The sequence below is a fragment of the Schistocerca nitens genome, chromosome 3 (assembly GCF_023898315.1).
Source record: "Schistocerca nitens isolate TAMUIC-IGC-003100 chromosome 3, iqSchNite1.1, whole genome shotgun sequence".
Taxonomy (NCBI): Eukaryota; Metazoa; Arthropoda; class Insecta; order Orthoptera; family Acrididae; genus Schistocerca; species Schistocerca nitens.
The window spans coordinates 837,111,981-837,128,273 of record NC_064616.1 but is presented as its reverse complement, the minus strand read 5'-3'; the positions used below and the strand labels follow the sequence as shown (position 1 = coordinate 837,128,273).

At 44.0% G+C, this 16,293-nt stretch overlaps 1 protein-coding gene across 1 annotated transcript; it reads right to left on the bottom strand.

The window, feature by feature from the left end:
* Nucleotides 1-522: 522 nt before the first annotated feature.
* LOC126249444 (uncharacterized) lies at nucleotides 523-12,928 on the bottom strand. Its single transcript, XM_049951098.1, has 3 exons — nucleotides 12,866-12,928; nucleotides 1,087-1,176; nucleotides 523-666 (listed from the first exon to the last, which is right to left on the bottom strand). The coding sequence occupies exons 1-3, from the start codon at nucleotides 12,926-12,928 to the stop codon at nucleotides 523-525; spliced, it is 297 nt and encodes a 98-aa protein (XP_049807055.1).
* Nucleotides 12,929-16,293: the final 3,365 nt, after the last annotated feature.

Sequence of the window (16,293 nt, the reverse complement as noted above, 5' to 3'; positions counted from 1 at the left end):
GCACACGACCGATTTTTAAAATTTCTTGCTCCAAACCTTTAGCAACAACTGCCAGCTCCCTGCTGACTTTCGGAGAGCAGCTGAAGATATTTCTAACTTTATCCATGGATATTTTAAAGTGATTAATCCCGGCCACTTCTTCTATCGTGTCTTGCACGGCGAGTTCTAAACGATGATTCAAACAATGCCAGATGAATAAGCTTAGAAACATTTCCATCACCTGCTTTGGGAGGCCAGACTTTTTTCCTATCATGACAGAAGCTCCATCGCAAGTTAAAGCGATTAAATGGTCTTTCAAAAACTCATAGCCTAGACCTGATGCTTCTAACTGCTTTAAAAGTCCTTTCAAGATACCAGATGCTGTTGTGTCATTTAGCTCAAAAAAATTGTCATAGGGTTTTCCATTTCTTTTAACAAGGTTTTAAAGTATACAATCAAAGCGTTTTTGTTTGAAAGAGAAGTGGCTTCATCCAAAAGCAGTGAAAATTTTGAGTCCCTCTTTATTAAATTGTTTATTAGATCTCATCTCAAGTGGTCAGAAATATGAATCACTATATTAGAGCAAGCAACGTTTGAATGTAATATTCGGCCCATATCCAAACCATTTTTAATTTGGAGATCAATTTCTGTCTCAAACTCATAAAACGGTCTATTTAACTTTGCTTGCTTATAAGATGTGAGAAACACACGGTCAGTAACAAAAAAAAAAAAGAATGGTTCAAATGGCTCTGAGCACTATGGGGCTTAACATCTGTGGTCATCAGTCCCCTAGAACTTAGAACTACTTAAACCTAACTAACCTAAGGACATCACACACATCCATGCCCGAGACAGGATTCGAACCTGCGACCGTAGCAGTCGCGCGGTTCCGGACTAAGCGCCTAGAACCGCGAGACCACCGCGGCCGGCCGGTCAGTAACAACTTGTTGTTCCTTTACCATGGAAGCAATTGAGTTCTGAATGAGATTTTTTTGCGTTAGTCAGGATTTTGTTCGCTAAACCGTGAGCTTGAGATGTGCGATGATCAAATATTTTTGTCCTAAGAGACGTTAGTTGATCTTTTCTATTCGTCGCATACGAGCTTACAGTTCCTAAAACCCATTGCTCACTCAGTTTTAACCCTATCGTTTTTTCAGCACCTAGTGTAGATACACTTCTGCAAACTTGGCAACTTTGCTTTTTTTTTAATAATTAACCACGGATTTTTAGCTTTATATTGTGTACATTGTCCGATAGACCAACAATCTGGCTTTTCATCATCATTACAATTATCATTACTGTCTATAGATGTTTTGTCCGTATCCATATCCACCAACCTACAGAAATTTTCATTTAGCGACGACGACGTACGACAAGAATCGTGTACTTGGTTGTTTGCATCTTCTTCTCCAGCCACAGTTGAAGTCGTGGATTTTACATCTAAACTGCGGTTGTCATTGCTCTCACTAACTTTTTATCTTTTAGGTTTAAGGAAGTCACTAATTTTTGTAGAGGTATACATAACTATTAAACTCTCGTGTCCACTCACAGTCACAATGTGTAAATAAACACTACGAACAAACCGAAACAATGCTGTCGGTTCTGAGCAGAACAACAACTGAACTGCAAGCGACTGACGTACATAGAGCGAGTGAGTAATATTGTTGAATGTGAATTCCGAAAGTGCCTCTTGAATTGTTTGTTGGTTTCTCTGTGAGGCAGGAATGGCTAAGAAGGTAAACTGATTCAAATTGAAAAAGCCATAGTCACGACCTGTCTGAATCGTGAACTACAAAGAACGAATTCACAAACAGACATATAGATAGGCCATTATACCTCTAGAACCACTTATGCGATTTCCATGTTTCTTTCTTTAACTCACAGATATATTCATTTACTATCTATTAATATATATTTAGCTACTTTAGGTAGTACAAGAAAGAAGCTGTGGCTATAATTGTAAGTCAAGTCGCAAGAAAGCGAGCTGCCGTCGCGCTCTCTTGCACTACGCTGCTTAAACTATTAGAGCAAAATCATTTGATTTAGTAATGAATTGTAGACCTCAAAAAGAACCACAAAACGTCGCCGAGAGCATACGTTTGTCTTTCACAGTTGATTCACAACCACACTTTTTCTGCTTTGTAGGTGCTGAAACAGGCGACTTCAGAAAACAAAAATCATCATTATCGTTCAACCTTAATCTTTTATTTAGGTACATCTTTCTGAGCCCTACAATCTGGTACTACTTAACGTGATGTAGTTCTTATGGACTACGTAACGTATTTCAAGAGAGCACGCTGGCGGAAAACATTTTTACTTCATATACCTGATGAAATTTAAACTTTCGGAAATATAGCTAAGAACCGTCCCGATCAAACCAGCTTTTAAATTAAAAAATGGTTTTAAAATTGGAACTTTCGTTTGAGAACTATGTTGGGGCAGACAGACAGACAGACTTGCGCGTCAAATACACTCCTGGAAATTGAAATAAGAACACCGTGAATTCATTGTCCCAGGAAGGGGAAACTTTATTGACACATTCCTGGGGTCAGATACATCACATGATCACACTGACAGAACCACAGGCACATAGACACAGGCAACAGAGCATGCACAATGTCGGCACTAGTACAGTGTATATCCACCTTTCGCAGCAATGCAGGCTGCTATTCTCCCATGGAGACGATCGTAGAGATGCTGGATGTAGTCCTGTGGAACGGCTTGCCATGCCATTTCCACCTGGCGCCTCAGTTGGACCAGCGTTCGTGCTGGACGTGCAGACCGCGTGAGACGACGCTTCATCCAGTCCCAAACATGCTCAATAGGGGACAGATCCGGAGATCTTGCTGGCCAGGGTAGTTGACTTACACCTTCTAGAGCACGTTGGGTGGCACGGGATACATGCGGACGTGCATTGTCCTGTTGGAACAGCAAGTTCCCTTGCCGGTCTAGGAATGGTAGAACGATGGGTTCGATGACGGTTTGGATGTACCGTGCACTATTCAGTGTCCCCTCGACGATCACCAGTGGTGTACGGCCAGTGTAGGAGATCGCTCCCCACACCATGATGCCGGGTGTTGGCCCTGTGTGCCTCGGTCGTATGCTGTCCTGATTGTGGCGCTCACCTGCACGGCGCCAAACACGCATACGACCATCATTGGCACCAAGGCAGAAGCGACTCTCATCGCTGAAGACGACACGTCTCCATTCGTCCCTCCATTCACGCCTGTCGCGACACCACTGGAGGCGGGCTGCACGATGTTGGGGCGTGAGCGGAAGACGGCCTAACGGTGTGCGGGACCGTAGCCCAGCTTCATGGAGACGGTTGCGAATGGTCCTCGCCGATACCCCAGGAGCAACAGTGTCCCTAATTTGCTGGGAAGTGGCGGTGCGGTCCCCTACGGCACTGCGTAGGATCCTACGGTCTTGGCGTGCATCCGTGCGTCGCTGCGGTCCGGTCCCAGGTCGACGGGCACGTGCACCTTCCGCCGACCACTGGCGACAACATCGATGTACTGTGGAGACCTCACGCCCCACGTGTTGAGCAATTCGGCGGTACGTCCACCCGGCCTCCCGCATGCCCACTATACGCCCTCGCTCAAAGTCCGTCAACTGCACATACGGTTCACGTCCACGCTGTCGCGGCATGCTACCAGTGTTAAAGACTGCGATGGAGCTCCGTATGCCACGGCAAACTGGCTGACACTGACGGCGGCGGTGCACAAATGCTGCGCAGCTAGCGTCATTCGACGGCCAACACCGCGGTTCCTGGTGTGTCCGCTGTGCCGTGCGTGTGATCATTGCTTGTACAGCCCTCTCGCAGTGTCCGGAGCAAGTATGGTGGGTCTGACACACCGGTGTCAATGTGTTCTTTTTTCTATTTCCAGGAGTGTATATACACCTCCGTTCTGCAATGGGAGTTCAAATGTTCCCCAAGTAGGAGCTCCTCTCTACGGTATAGCGTCAACCATGTTCTAACAACGGTGCGGGCAGATGAAGATTGAAAGGTCAAGAGTGCCGTGGACAAAGGGACGTATCGGCTCGAAAGGCTTCCAACTTTTAGTCATGCGTGCTCCATACGCACATTTGATTAGTAGCTATGACATAAGTTACGACACGGTATAAAATGATTTCGTGAAAGCACATTATACAGATGTTCACATTTAAACACGGCTTACGTTATTTATTTCTGATTGACACACACAACATGAGACGTGGCCTTGCTACTACATCGCTGAGGTTGTTGGCAGTCATAAACAAAAGGCGATATGTACCAATCACAACTTTGGAATGATACTCAACTTATCTTGGGTATACTGCACGTGCGCACACACACACAAAAACACACACACATACACACAGTACCTCCTGCCCGTCACATCACGTTGGCGACCCACTGTCAAGTTCACTTGTACTATCGCAGCGGCAAATTATAGTTACGTTGTGATTTAACACACGTGTACTATTTCAAATCTGCGGTGCTGAACTGTAAAAAAAAAAAGGGGGGGGGTCTCTGGGAGGTGCCGGAACGCGTTTCGGCCGAAATCAAGCCCTGCGGCAAGTGAGAATGAAGTGTCCAATGTTCGTGTGAAAAATAAGCTTTTCATTGAGTTTGTGAACGGGTGTGGAGATGAAATGGATACTTACGACTCTTACAAAGACCCGGAATACGTTCCTGAAGTTGAAAGCACCTCCAGAGTTGTTGATAATCAGGTAAATATGAGTATTTATTTCTGCTAGTAAAGAGTGTTAAGTTGCGTCTCTTAACATTATTTACACGAATTTACTTGACGTTGTGATGCCAATAATGTTAAGGGCTGTTCTTAACACTACTAAAGTGCCGTAGTAAGAAATTCAGGTTAGTTTTCTATGAAGTATTACGGTATCTGTAAATGTAGCTATATGTTAATACCTAGCCCTCAAACAGAAATCTGTTATTATGGAGTTTCTCTATTCTACATGCTTATCTTTTTTCAAGATGATTCATCTAGAGAAAGTGTGTGGGAGAATATCATTGTATATGTTACTTAACGAAAACTACGGTGTGTGTATAGTTTTAGGCCTTTCATTACTCTTAGAAATGTGTAGAATGTTTATCTTATGACTTTGAATTTTTTGTGTGATCAGAGGCTTCTAGCAGGTACATGTTCCTCCGAAGATACATGCAGTAGTGACCATGATGAAGCAGACATTAACATGTTAACGATCAACAGAGCATACGGAAAGGACGAAAGAGGCTAAAACGTGGCAGCGTTCAAGAGCAGATGAAGCAAAACAGGAATGAAGGAAAGAGGTATACGAAGTACAGAGGTAAGGGTACTGTTGTTGAAGTAAAAAGGATAGGCCCGCCATGGGAATGCCCTACAAATATTTCCAGGTTATCAATGAAGTAGATAAACAAACAATATTCAGAAATTTCTGGGAAATGAATTGCTATGATATTCAAAATTCTTACCTACAAGGTTGTTGCGATCAAAAACTGTTATCCGAAAGAAGACTAAACAGGAGATATCTAGACGCAATCAAACAATTATATATACAGTTAATACTGCCGGAAAGGATGTCATTGTTTGCAAAATTACAATTCTTAACATTCATGGACTTCATAAAAATAGAGAGCGTGTGGAGAATATCGTGAAACGATTGAAAAATGGTGACGTTTCACCTACTTCTGATGGCAGAGGTAAGCATATGTCGTCCTAGAAAATATTCAAAGGATATCATCACCGATGTGAAAGCATTTATTGACAAACTTCCAAAGTATAGGAGTTACTGCACTCGAAACGATTCATCGCGAGAGCACTTAAGTATGAAATATTCCATGCGGCTCTGTTACGAAAATTTTGGAAATTTGTGGTAAGGTCTTATGGGACCAAACTGCTGATGTCGTCGGTCCCTAAGTCTACACACTACTTAATCTAACTTAAACTGACATACGCTATGGACAACACACACACCCATGCCCGAGGGAGGACTCGAACCTCCGACGGAGGGAGCCGCACGGACCTTGACAAGGCGCCGCAGACCGCTCGGCTATCCAGCGCGGCCCTCTTTTATCACAAGTACGTCGTGGAATGTCAGTCGGCAAGCAAAAGTCCTTTTTCTATAGACAAATTTCGACGAATATTTAGCGAGGAATTCAATATAAGATTCAAGAGCTCTGAAATGGACACCTGTCAAAAGTGTGATTCAATTTATGTACACTATTGGCCATTAAAATTGCTACACCACGAAGATGACGTGCTACAGACGAGAAATTTAACCGACAGGAAGAAGATGTTGTGATATGCAAATGATTAGCTTATCAGAGCATTCACACAAGGTTGGCGCCGGTGGCTACACCTACAACGTGCCGACATGAGGAAAGTTTCCAACCGATTTCTCAAACACAAACAGCAGTTTGTAGCCTATCGCGATTGCGGTTTATCGTATCGCGACATTGCTGCTCGCGTTGGTCGAGATCCAATGACTGTTAGCAGAATATGGAATCGGTGGGTTCAGGAGGGTAATACGGAACGCCGTGCTAGATCCCAACGGCCTCGTATCACTAGCAGTCGAGATGACAGGCATCTTATCCGCATGGCTATAATGGATCGTGCAGCCACGTCTCGATCCCTGAGTCAACAGCTAAGGACGTTTGAAAGACAACAACCATCTGCACGAATATTTCGAAAACGTTTGCAGCAGCATGGACTATCAGCTCGGAGACCATGGTTGTGGTTACCCTTGACGCTGCATCACAGACAGGAGCGCGTGCGATGGTGTGCTCAACGACGAACCTGGGTGCACGAACGGCAAAACGTCATTTTTTCGGATGAATCCAGGTTCTGGTTACAATATCATGATGGTCGCGTCCGTGTTTGGCGACATCGCAGTGAACGCACATTGGAAGCGTGTATTCGTCATCGCCATACTGGCGTATCACCCGGTGTGATGGTATGGGGTGCTATTGGTTACACGTCTCGGTCCCCTATTGTTCGTATGGACGTTACATTTCAGATGTGTTACGACCCGTGGCTCTACCCTTCATTCGATCTCTGCGAAACCCTACATTTCAGCAGGATAATGCACGACCGCATGTTGCAGGTCCTGTACAGGCCTTTCTGGATACAAAAAATGTTCGACTGCTGCCCTGGCCAGCACATTCTCCAGATCTATCACAAATTGAAAATGTCTGGTCAATGGTGGCCGAGCAACTGGCTCGTCATAATACGCCAGTCACTACTCTTGATGAACTGTGGTATCGTGTTGAAGCTGCATGGGCAGCTGTACCAGTATGCGCCATCCAAGCTCTGTTTGACTCAATGCCCAGGCGTATGAAGGCCGTTATTACGGCCAGAGGTGGTTGTTCTGGGTACTAATTTCTCAGGATATATGCATCCAAATTGTGTGAAAATGTAATCACATGTCAGTTCTAGTATAATATATTTATCCAATGAATACCCGTTTATCATCTGCATTTCTTCTTGGTGTAGCAGTTCTAATGGCCCGTAGTGTAGAAATCAAGCATGCTGTAAAAACGAAACTGAAATACATTCATTGCGTAAAGAAGGAGATTCACCATCGAAAAGCAGAAGATGGAGAACCTGCAATACGTGAAGCAATGAAAGTAGCAAAACAAGACTAAAATGTTCATGTAATCACGTTCGATTTGCAACAGACACTACCCACGCCTAAACTTACTACTGGGCGAATGTTTTATAAGCATAAAATATGGCGCTATAATTTTAGTGTGCATTCTTGTGCAGATAGCCAAGGACATTTTTTTCTCTAAGATGAAGCAACAGCTAAACAGGGGTCAGACGAAATAGCAAGCTGTTTCAAGATGTATTTTGAAGAGAATGACATCAGAGGAGAAAGTTGATTGATTTTTCCGTCAACTGTGGCGGAGAAAACTATAATTTGACCTTAGTGGCGTTTTGGCTATACCTGTCAAAGCCTAGTCGTTTCCGATACATCGAGCACACCTTACTTTAGGCACGCTACCTTGAGACAGAGACTGTGCTCAGGTGGAGGAGAATGTCATCTCACATTATCAAAGTGTTTATGGACCTAATCGTTGAGAAGAAGTTCTAATAACATCCCAGCGAGAGAAGCCATTCAAGGCAACTCGTATGACTCAAGAGTGTTTCTAGAGCTTCTCTGCACTGAAACAGCTGTTCCACCAACCACAAGCATCAATCGAACACAAAGTCCCACCCCAACATTAATGTTTAGTGATACATACAGTGGTTGCCTAGAATCTGTTGCCTGATCAAAACGTGGAAGACCTACAGGCAGTTCTTTCCTGACAGAGCTCAAACCGAAATATTCTGGGCCTCCTCCTATTAAAGGAGACAATCTAAGAGACATTCCCTCAAGCTTAAAACGGATGCCTCCTATATACCATGATTCGTACAACTCACTCCAAGCAGAAGCTGGTACTGCACTTCAGCAACAAGAAGACAATGTTTTAAGTAAAATAACAATGTTAAATAAATGCATTGATAATAAAATGTGTTCATGCAAGAAATGTTAAGTAAGTGTTCTGAGACTACATTGTTTTGAGTAAATAATGTTAAGTACGTGGTTCTAAAATTTCGAAAAAATTTTTTCGAGTTGATATTACATACTAAAAATAAGTAACTACTGATGTTGTGTAATAAAGCAATGCTGTACCCGAAAAAAATATTTTTTATATGTGTTTCAGATATATGATATATGGGATTTTATTAAAATATTTGTGGTGCGTTTTCTCAGAACTACTGATTTGTCCCTTAACATTTTTTACTGCCGATCCCTTCATATGTAGCGCATTGATATGTACAAACATCAGTGTGTTGGCTTTTTTTGCTCTGTGTCGAACAGTCTTTGCACAAATACACTGGTGTCGAAAGTTAAAGCAACAAACCGCTGCCGGCCGGTGTGGCCGAACGGTTCTAGGCGCTACAGTCTGGAACCGCGAGACCGCTACGGTCGCAGGTTCGAATCCTGCCTCGGGCATGGATGTGTGTGATGTCCTTAGGTTAGTTAGGTTTAACTAGTTCTAAGTTCAGGCGACTGATGACCTCAGAAGTTAAGTCGCATAGTGCTCAGAGCCATTTAAACCATTTTTAAACAAACCAGTTTCCCCACCCCGTGTTTAATTCACGATAGAATCATGGACTCTGTTAATAGATGTCCGTACAATCGTGTTCTGCACGTGATATGGCATTTCGGTGTACCACACCAACAATGATGCCAGGATACCTATCAAATGGAGTAGTGTTTTTCGGGTAGTCCCACATCCACAATCGCTGTGTACACAGACTCAGACGATGCAGTATGGCATAGAGAAGACGCCTAGCAGGCTCTTTGCAGTGGAGGGCCATAGGAAGAATTGATGCATGACAGTCGCAAACTCATGTGGCCCGATGGCTTAAGGTGAATCGTTCTGTTGTTTCTCGGATGTGCCGACACGTTATACAGACCGAAACTGTATCCCAGGGATCAGTCCATGATCAGCCACGTGTGACATCAGAAAGAGCGGATCGTTATTTGGTTGCAAAGGCACGACAGTACCGCCTTAGTACCGTCTAGCAACTGGTACCGGAACTCACAACATCCACTGGACGTGTTGCATCGAGGCAAACGGTGTAGAGAAGGCTTCGACAGAGTGACCTTTATGTCGAAGACCTGCCGTATGTGTGCCTCTGACCCATCATCACTGAAGGGAACGTCTAGAGTGGAGTCGTCAACGTGCTACCTAGACAGTCGAAGAATGGGCCAATGTTCTTTTCGCAGGCGAGTCCCGATTTGGTCTGGAGAGTGATTGTCGATGGATTCGCATCTGAAGGGAATGTGGAACATGATTTCGAGACTCGGAGATTGTGGAAACAGACAGATATCTAGCAGGATCGCTAACGGTGTGGGCAGGGATTATGTTGACCACTCGAACACCTCTTCATGAAATTGTACGGGTGAACTGGAGAGGTTTAACTGCTGTCAGGTATCATGACGAGGTCTTGGAACCTCGTGTACGGTTGTTGCGCGGTGTTGTGCCGCCAGACTTCGTACTGATGGACGATAATGCTCGACCTCATAGAGCACGTGTGGCTGATGTTTTCTTGGAAACGGAAGATACTGCAACTCATAGCGTGGCCTGTTCGCTCTTGAATTCCAAAGAGAATGTCTGGGATGCACTAGGAAGACGGCTTCCACAACATCAGCATCTGCCAACTACCCTACAAGACTTGTAAGCAACTCCACACGAAGAATAGGCGTTATAGCCTCAACATGACTCTGATGACGTTATTCACAACATGGTCAGTCATTGTCAGACCTTATTGCTGTCAGAGGTGGTTACACCCCATAGTCAACACATCAACCAGTTGCTGGAATGCGTGTGCCAATCTGTTATGTTGGAAAAAACGAAGAAGATTTTCGTCTACTGTTATGGAAGTTGCAGTTGTTTCAGTTATGTATTCTTTACATCGTTTCTACTTTGCTATCGCCTGTTTATATTGTTTTGTGGCAAAATAAACGCCACATAGCAAAATTTCCGTTTGTTGCTTTATTTTTGGGCACCAGTGTACATCACATAATTCACTACCTGATGCTTTCTTCTGCATGGTCGTAATTGCACCAGTAAGTGGACTATCTTGTTAGTGTAGACTTACAGTTTTGCGCCCATGCGTCAACACTTCAACACCTTACCTCTGCTCAGGGAAAAATAACATTAATGGCTTGGTATTGCTACATGTACTTGGTGGTATTAACCAGCCTAAAAACGTGAGACTTGTGATAACTATAATGGCATAAATATTGACATAATGTTTTTCAGTACATCGTCGTCAGTCACCAACAGCAATATCTGCACTTACACCCATTACACTCTTTGTTCTTGCGGTTCCAAATTCCTAGCAAATGTGAGTCCCCCTCGCAGTCAGAGGAAACTCGTAGCTTATTGTCTGTGATCAACAAGTGACTGACTCTGAGAGTGGTGCAAGTCTGCAATTCATTAAAGGCTCTCCTTAAGAAGCGGCCACCTTTTAAACTGAATGCCGCTATCTTCAGTATAAGACCAGTCACCACTGCCTCTGACAATGACACACGATGGCATGATTACGTTACCTACTTTCATTCTAGTATCTGCTGTGAAAATCATATTTTTAGGCAACTCTGTGCACTCACCAACAATATTCTTTGACCGCAAAAGGTGAGTCAGCCAGATCTCTTCTGTGTGTTCTAGAACTTTGTGTGGGTCGTTGTTCAGCCGTCTCAGAAATTAATCCTGACGCCCCTGTATTTATATTATAAGTTTACTCACAATACTGAATCATTCGGAGGAAACTGTTACACTAATTAATTGAAACTAGACGAAAACGATCTTCACTTGAGTAACACCTTCTTCAGCATTACGCAGAAAGATTGCACTATTCAGCAATTGACTTCCAGCTGAATTAAAGAACCTGGTTTATAAACCCTAAGTCCTTAGCTCTAAGCTGAAGGGTTTTCTTGTGGCACATTACTTATTGTCTAAAAGAGTTTCTCCCAGTTGTTGAGAATGTTACTCTTTAACGTCTTATTCATTCATAAACTGTATTCCGTTTCTTTCGTGCTTTCATAATTGTTTAGTTTCATTTGTTTATAAATATTAATATCCGATTTCTGTAAACTATGCACTGACTTGTAAAATTATCTAGTGGCTTTGGATCGAGTGGCCTCATACAACCAGATAAATAAATAAATCATCATCACCCAGCAAACGTTTTCGAAATTTAACATCCTTACCCTTACAACCACGGAAATAACCAGTAATTGGCCACATTAAAAAATCACATATGTATTCATAGTAAATCATTCTCAGAACCATCTCACACACAAAATTTGCTCTATCTCTCAGCTACAATGAGAAACACAGTTCAGAACGTACGAAATACCAAGAAAACACTAAAGTTACGTCCCAGGTCGTTCATATACGGAAATACATTCCCCACTATGATTTCAAGGATAAATTACTCACACAGCTGAAACAATGTAAAAATATTGCCCTTCTATAGTAACTCCCTATTAATGTAGCCCTAACTGAATGACGCTGGTCCACATTCAGAGTCAAAATGTAACACAGTGTTAAGTGAAAGTGACTGCTTACTTCATTCAAATTAACTGAAATGACAAGACTTCATTTATGGAGGTGACAAACGAAACCTACTCATTTAATATTCACAGAAAGCGTTTTTCTAGGCACCAGAGTTACACATCATAATGACTGATCGTTCCAGAGCTGTATCATGCTCGGATTTTACACTTCAATATAATCTGAATGGCACATTTTGCGGAGCTTCGCGATGCATAGCCTGCAGTACATTACTGGGGATACTGAGGAGTATGCACCCTCTGGTGAAGGAATGCGTGGCAGCTTAGTCTCGTGACGGAATCCCTAAGACATAGCTTTCTACAAAGTGCCGAGATTAAAGTATTCGCTTCACAGACTGTCTACATCCATCCTAGCTACTGAAACGCACTTTCCAAGAGTGGGAATCTGTCTGGTCACGTGTCTGCGAGAATACACTTGTATCGGTGGAAACAAATTATTCATTTCCCTCTGTTCCTGTTGTTAGCCAGATACGTGGATTTTCCTGACGTATTTCCCCAGTTTATAAACTAGTATCCAGCGTGTCGGAGTAAGATAGGAATTCCCAACTACCTCCACAAAAATAAAGTGAAAAAGTACTGTAACTCTTTTTGGTTAACTGTGTTGTGTGTCGCTCTAGCATTATTAATCATGGCAACGTGCGTCACATGTGTTCTGTCATGTACTTCACCCATTTCCGTAATTGGTGTTCTATAATGCGGTCCACTCTATTAAACCTTTTATATTACCGCTAAGATATACCCAATATTTTTAGTTAACTGTGTCGTTTACCTCTCTAGCACTACTAATCATGTCAGTGTGCGTCCCTTGTGTTTCATCCTGTAATTCACTCATGTCCGTAGTGGGTGTTCTATAACATGGTCCACTTCATTGAACCTTTTATTTTTCATCGAAAATCGACTCAAATTTTTACTTGTTCTTGCTCTGGCTAAGTAAAGTAACGCAACGCTTAAAACATTGTGCTCGCAATCAGGAAGAGTCGTGTGCTAATACCCATCCAGTCGTACAAGGAAGGAAGGAGGTTTAACATCCCGGTGACAACGAGGTCACTAGAGACGGGGCAGAGGCTCGGATTGTTTCGAGGAGGGGCAATGAAATTGGGCGTGATCTTTCAGAGGAATCATTCCGCAATTTGCCTGAAGCGATTTTGGGGAATCACGGAAAACCCAAATGAGTATTGGCCGGAAGCGTGTTTGAACCGACATCTCCCCGAATGCGTATCAAGTGTGCTAACCGTTGCGCCACTTCGCTCGGTCCCATTCAGTAATATAGATTTGGGTCTTCCTGAATTACATAACGCAACATCAGATATTATTTCTTTGAAAAAGACGCAGGCGTTATCATATGTCATTTTCTAGTCGGAGCTTCTTCTCCACCCCTATTTACGTCCTCGTTGATGAGATATTGAAGCCTAAATTTGTTCTTACGACTCTAAGATATTCAAGTTTGCTAGTTCTTTTTAATTTGCTTAATCCATCTCATACTGGTCTTTTTCTTCCAGAGATAGTTGAATACCTCTTATGATATTGTGTTTTCATAATTTGGTACACTTCCCCGGAAAAACTCGGGAATTTCTCTTAATGGTCTCCGAAAACTCTGTTGCTCAAATTTTCCACTGATCTTCGCTCCAGACTGAGCCGTGGATTATCCTGGAAAACTACCTTTCCTGTAACTAGTCTCATTCACCAGGTGGTTCATTGAAAGGTATTCATTGGCTTAGAGGCTTCTGTCTTCATCACAGTGTTTCAATACTATACAAGCTCACTGGACAAAAAATTAGTCCCCCTCCTCCTTTGAAGGAGCACACAGGTCGCACTGGAGCGATGTACATGATTTATAACAACCGGGTGGTTATAATTAAAAAATTAAAATGCAGCTGCTCACGGAGGTATACAGTGATCATCGATAGCATTATGACGACTATCTATATCTAATAGCCGGTATGTCCACGTCTGGCACGGATAACAGTGGCGATGCGTAGTGGCGTGGAAGCAATGAGGCCTTGGTGGGTCGCTGGAGGGAGTAGGCACCACATCTGCACACACAAGTCACCTAATTCCCGGAAATTCCGAAGAGGGGGGCGTTGAGCTCTTTACGAGTGTTTGGTGCACTCTGTGTTCAGACACACTTGTACTGTGCCCAGCATTCAAGTCTGATGTTAGTTCAGCCACAGTTTGCCGCCTGTCCTGTTTCACCAGTCTGCCCAGCCTACGACGTCCGACATCTGTAATGAGGGGTGGCGTCCCAACTCCACGACGTCTGGACGTGATTTCACCTTGGTTTCGCCACGTGTTGTGACGTTCACCACAGTACTCCTCAAACACCCGACAAATAATGCCGTTTCCGAAATGCTCGTGCGGAGTCTCCACGCCATCAGAATCAGCCGTCGGTAAAACTCAGATAGATCGAGCGCCTACCATATTCCACACACGGACAGCGCGCTGACTGGTACTATACTGAAGAGCAAAAAAAAAAAAAAACTGGTACACCTGCAAACATCGTTTAGGGACCCCCGAGCACGCAGAAGTGCCGCAATACGACGTGGCATCGACTCGACTAATATCTGAAGTAGTACTGGACGAATGCCATATCACTCCAATTGTTCACGCCCCACACAATTACAGAGCCTCCACCAGCTTGAACAGCCCCCTGCTGACGTGCAGTGTCCATGGATTCATGAGGCTGTCTCCATACCCGTAGACGTCCATGCGCTCAATGCAATTTGAAACCAGACAAGTCCGACCAGGCAACATGATTCCAGTCATCAACAGCCCAATGTCGGTGTTAACGGACCCAGGCGAGGCGTAAACCTTTGTGTCGTGCAGTCATCAAGGGTACACGAGTGGGCCTTCGATCCGGAAGGCCATATAGATGATGTTTCGTTGAATGGTTCGCCCGCTGACGCTAGCTGATGGACCAGAATTGAAATCTGCAACAATTTGCGGAAGGGTATCACTTCTGCCACGGTGAACGATTTTCTCCAGTCGTCATTGGTCCGGTTCTTGCAGGATCTTTTTCCGGCCGCAACGAAGTCGGAGATTTGATGTTTCATTGGATTCCTGATATTCACGGTACACTCGTGAAACGGTCGTACGAGAAAATCGCTACTTCATCGCTACCTCGGAGATGCTGTGACCCATCTCTCGTACACCGACTACAACATCACGTTCAAACTGACTGCCATTATAGCAGCAGTAACGATCTAACAACTGCTTGGCTCTGAGCACTATGGGACTCAACTGCCGAGGTCATTAGTCCCCTAGAACTTAGAACTAGTTAAACCTAACTAACCTAAGGACATCACACACATCCATGCCCGAGGCAGGATTCGAACCTGCGACCGTAGCAGTCGCGAGGTTCTGGACTGCGCGCCTAGAACCGCTAGACCACCGCGGCCGGCGATCTAACAACTGCGCCACACACTTGTTGTCTTATATAGGAGTTGCCGATCGCAGCGCCGTATTCTGCCTGTTTACATATCTCTGTATTTGAATACGCTTGCCTATACCAGTTTCTTTGGCGCTTCGGTGTATACAGGGTGTTACAAAAAGGTACGGCCAAACTTTCAGGAAACATTCCTCACACACAAATAAAGAAAAGATGATACGTGGACATGTGTCCGGAAACGCTTAATTTCCATGTTAGAGCTCATTTTAGTTTCGTCAGTATGTACTGTACTTCCTCGATTCACCCCCAGTTGGCCCAATTGAAGGAAGGTAATGTTGACTTCGGTGCTTGTGTTGACATGCGACTCATTGCCCTACAGTACTAGCATCAAGCACATCAGTACGTAGCATCAACAGGTTAGTGTTCATCACGAACGTGGTTTTGCAGTCAGTGCAATGTTTACAAATGCGGGGTTAGCGGATGCCCATTTGATGTATGGATTAGTACGGGGCAATAGCCGTGGCGCGGTACGTTTGTATCGAGACAGATTTCCAGAACGAAGGTGTCCCGACAGGAAGACGTTCGAAGCAATTGATCGGCGTCTTAGGGAGCACGGAACATTCCAGCCTATGACTCGCGACTGGGGAAGACCTAGAACGACGAGGACACCTGCAATGGACGAGGCAATTCTTCGCGCAGTTGACGATAACCCTAATGTCAGCGTCAGAGAAGTTGCTGCTGTACAATGTAACGTTTACCACGTCACTGTATGGAGAGTGCTACGGGAGAACCAGTCGTTTCCGTACCATGTA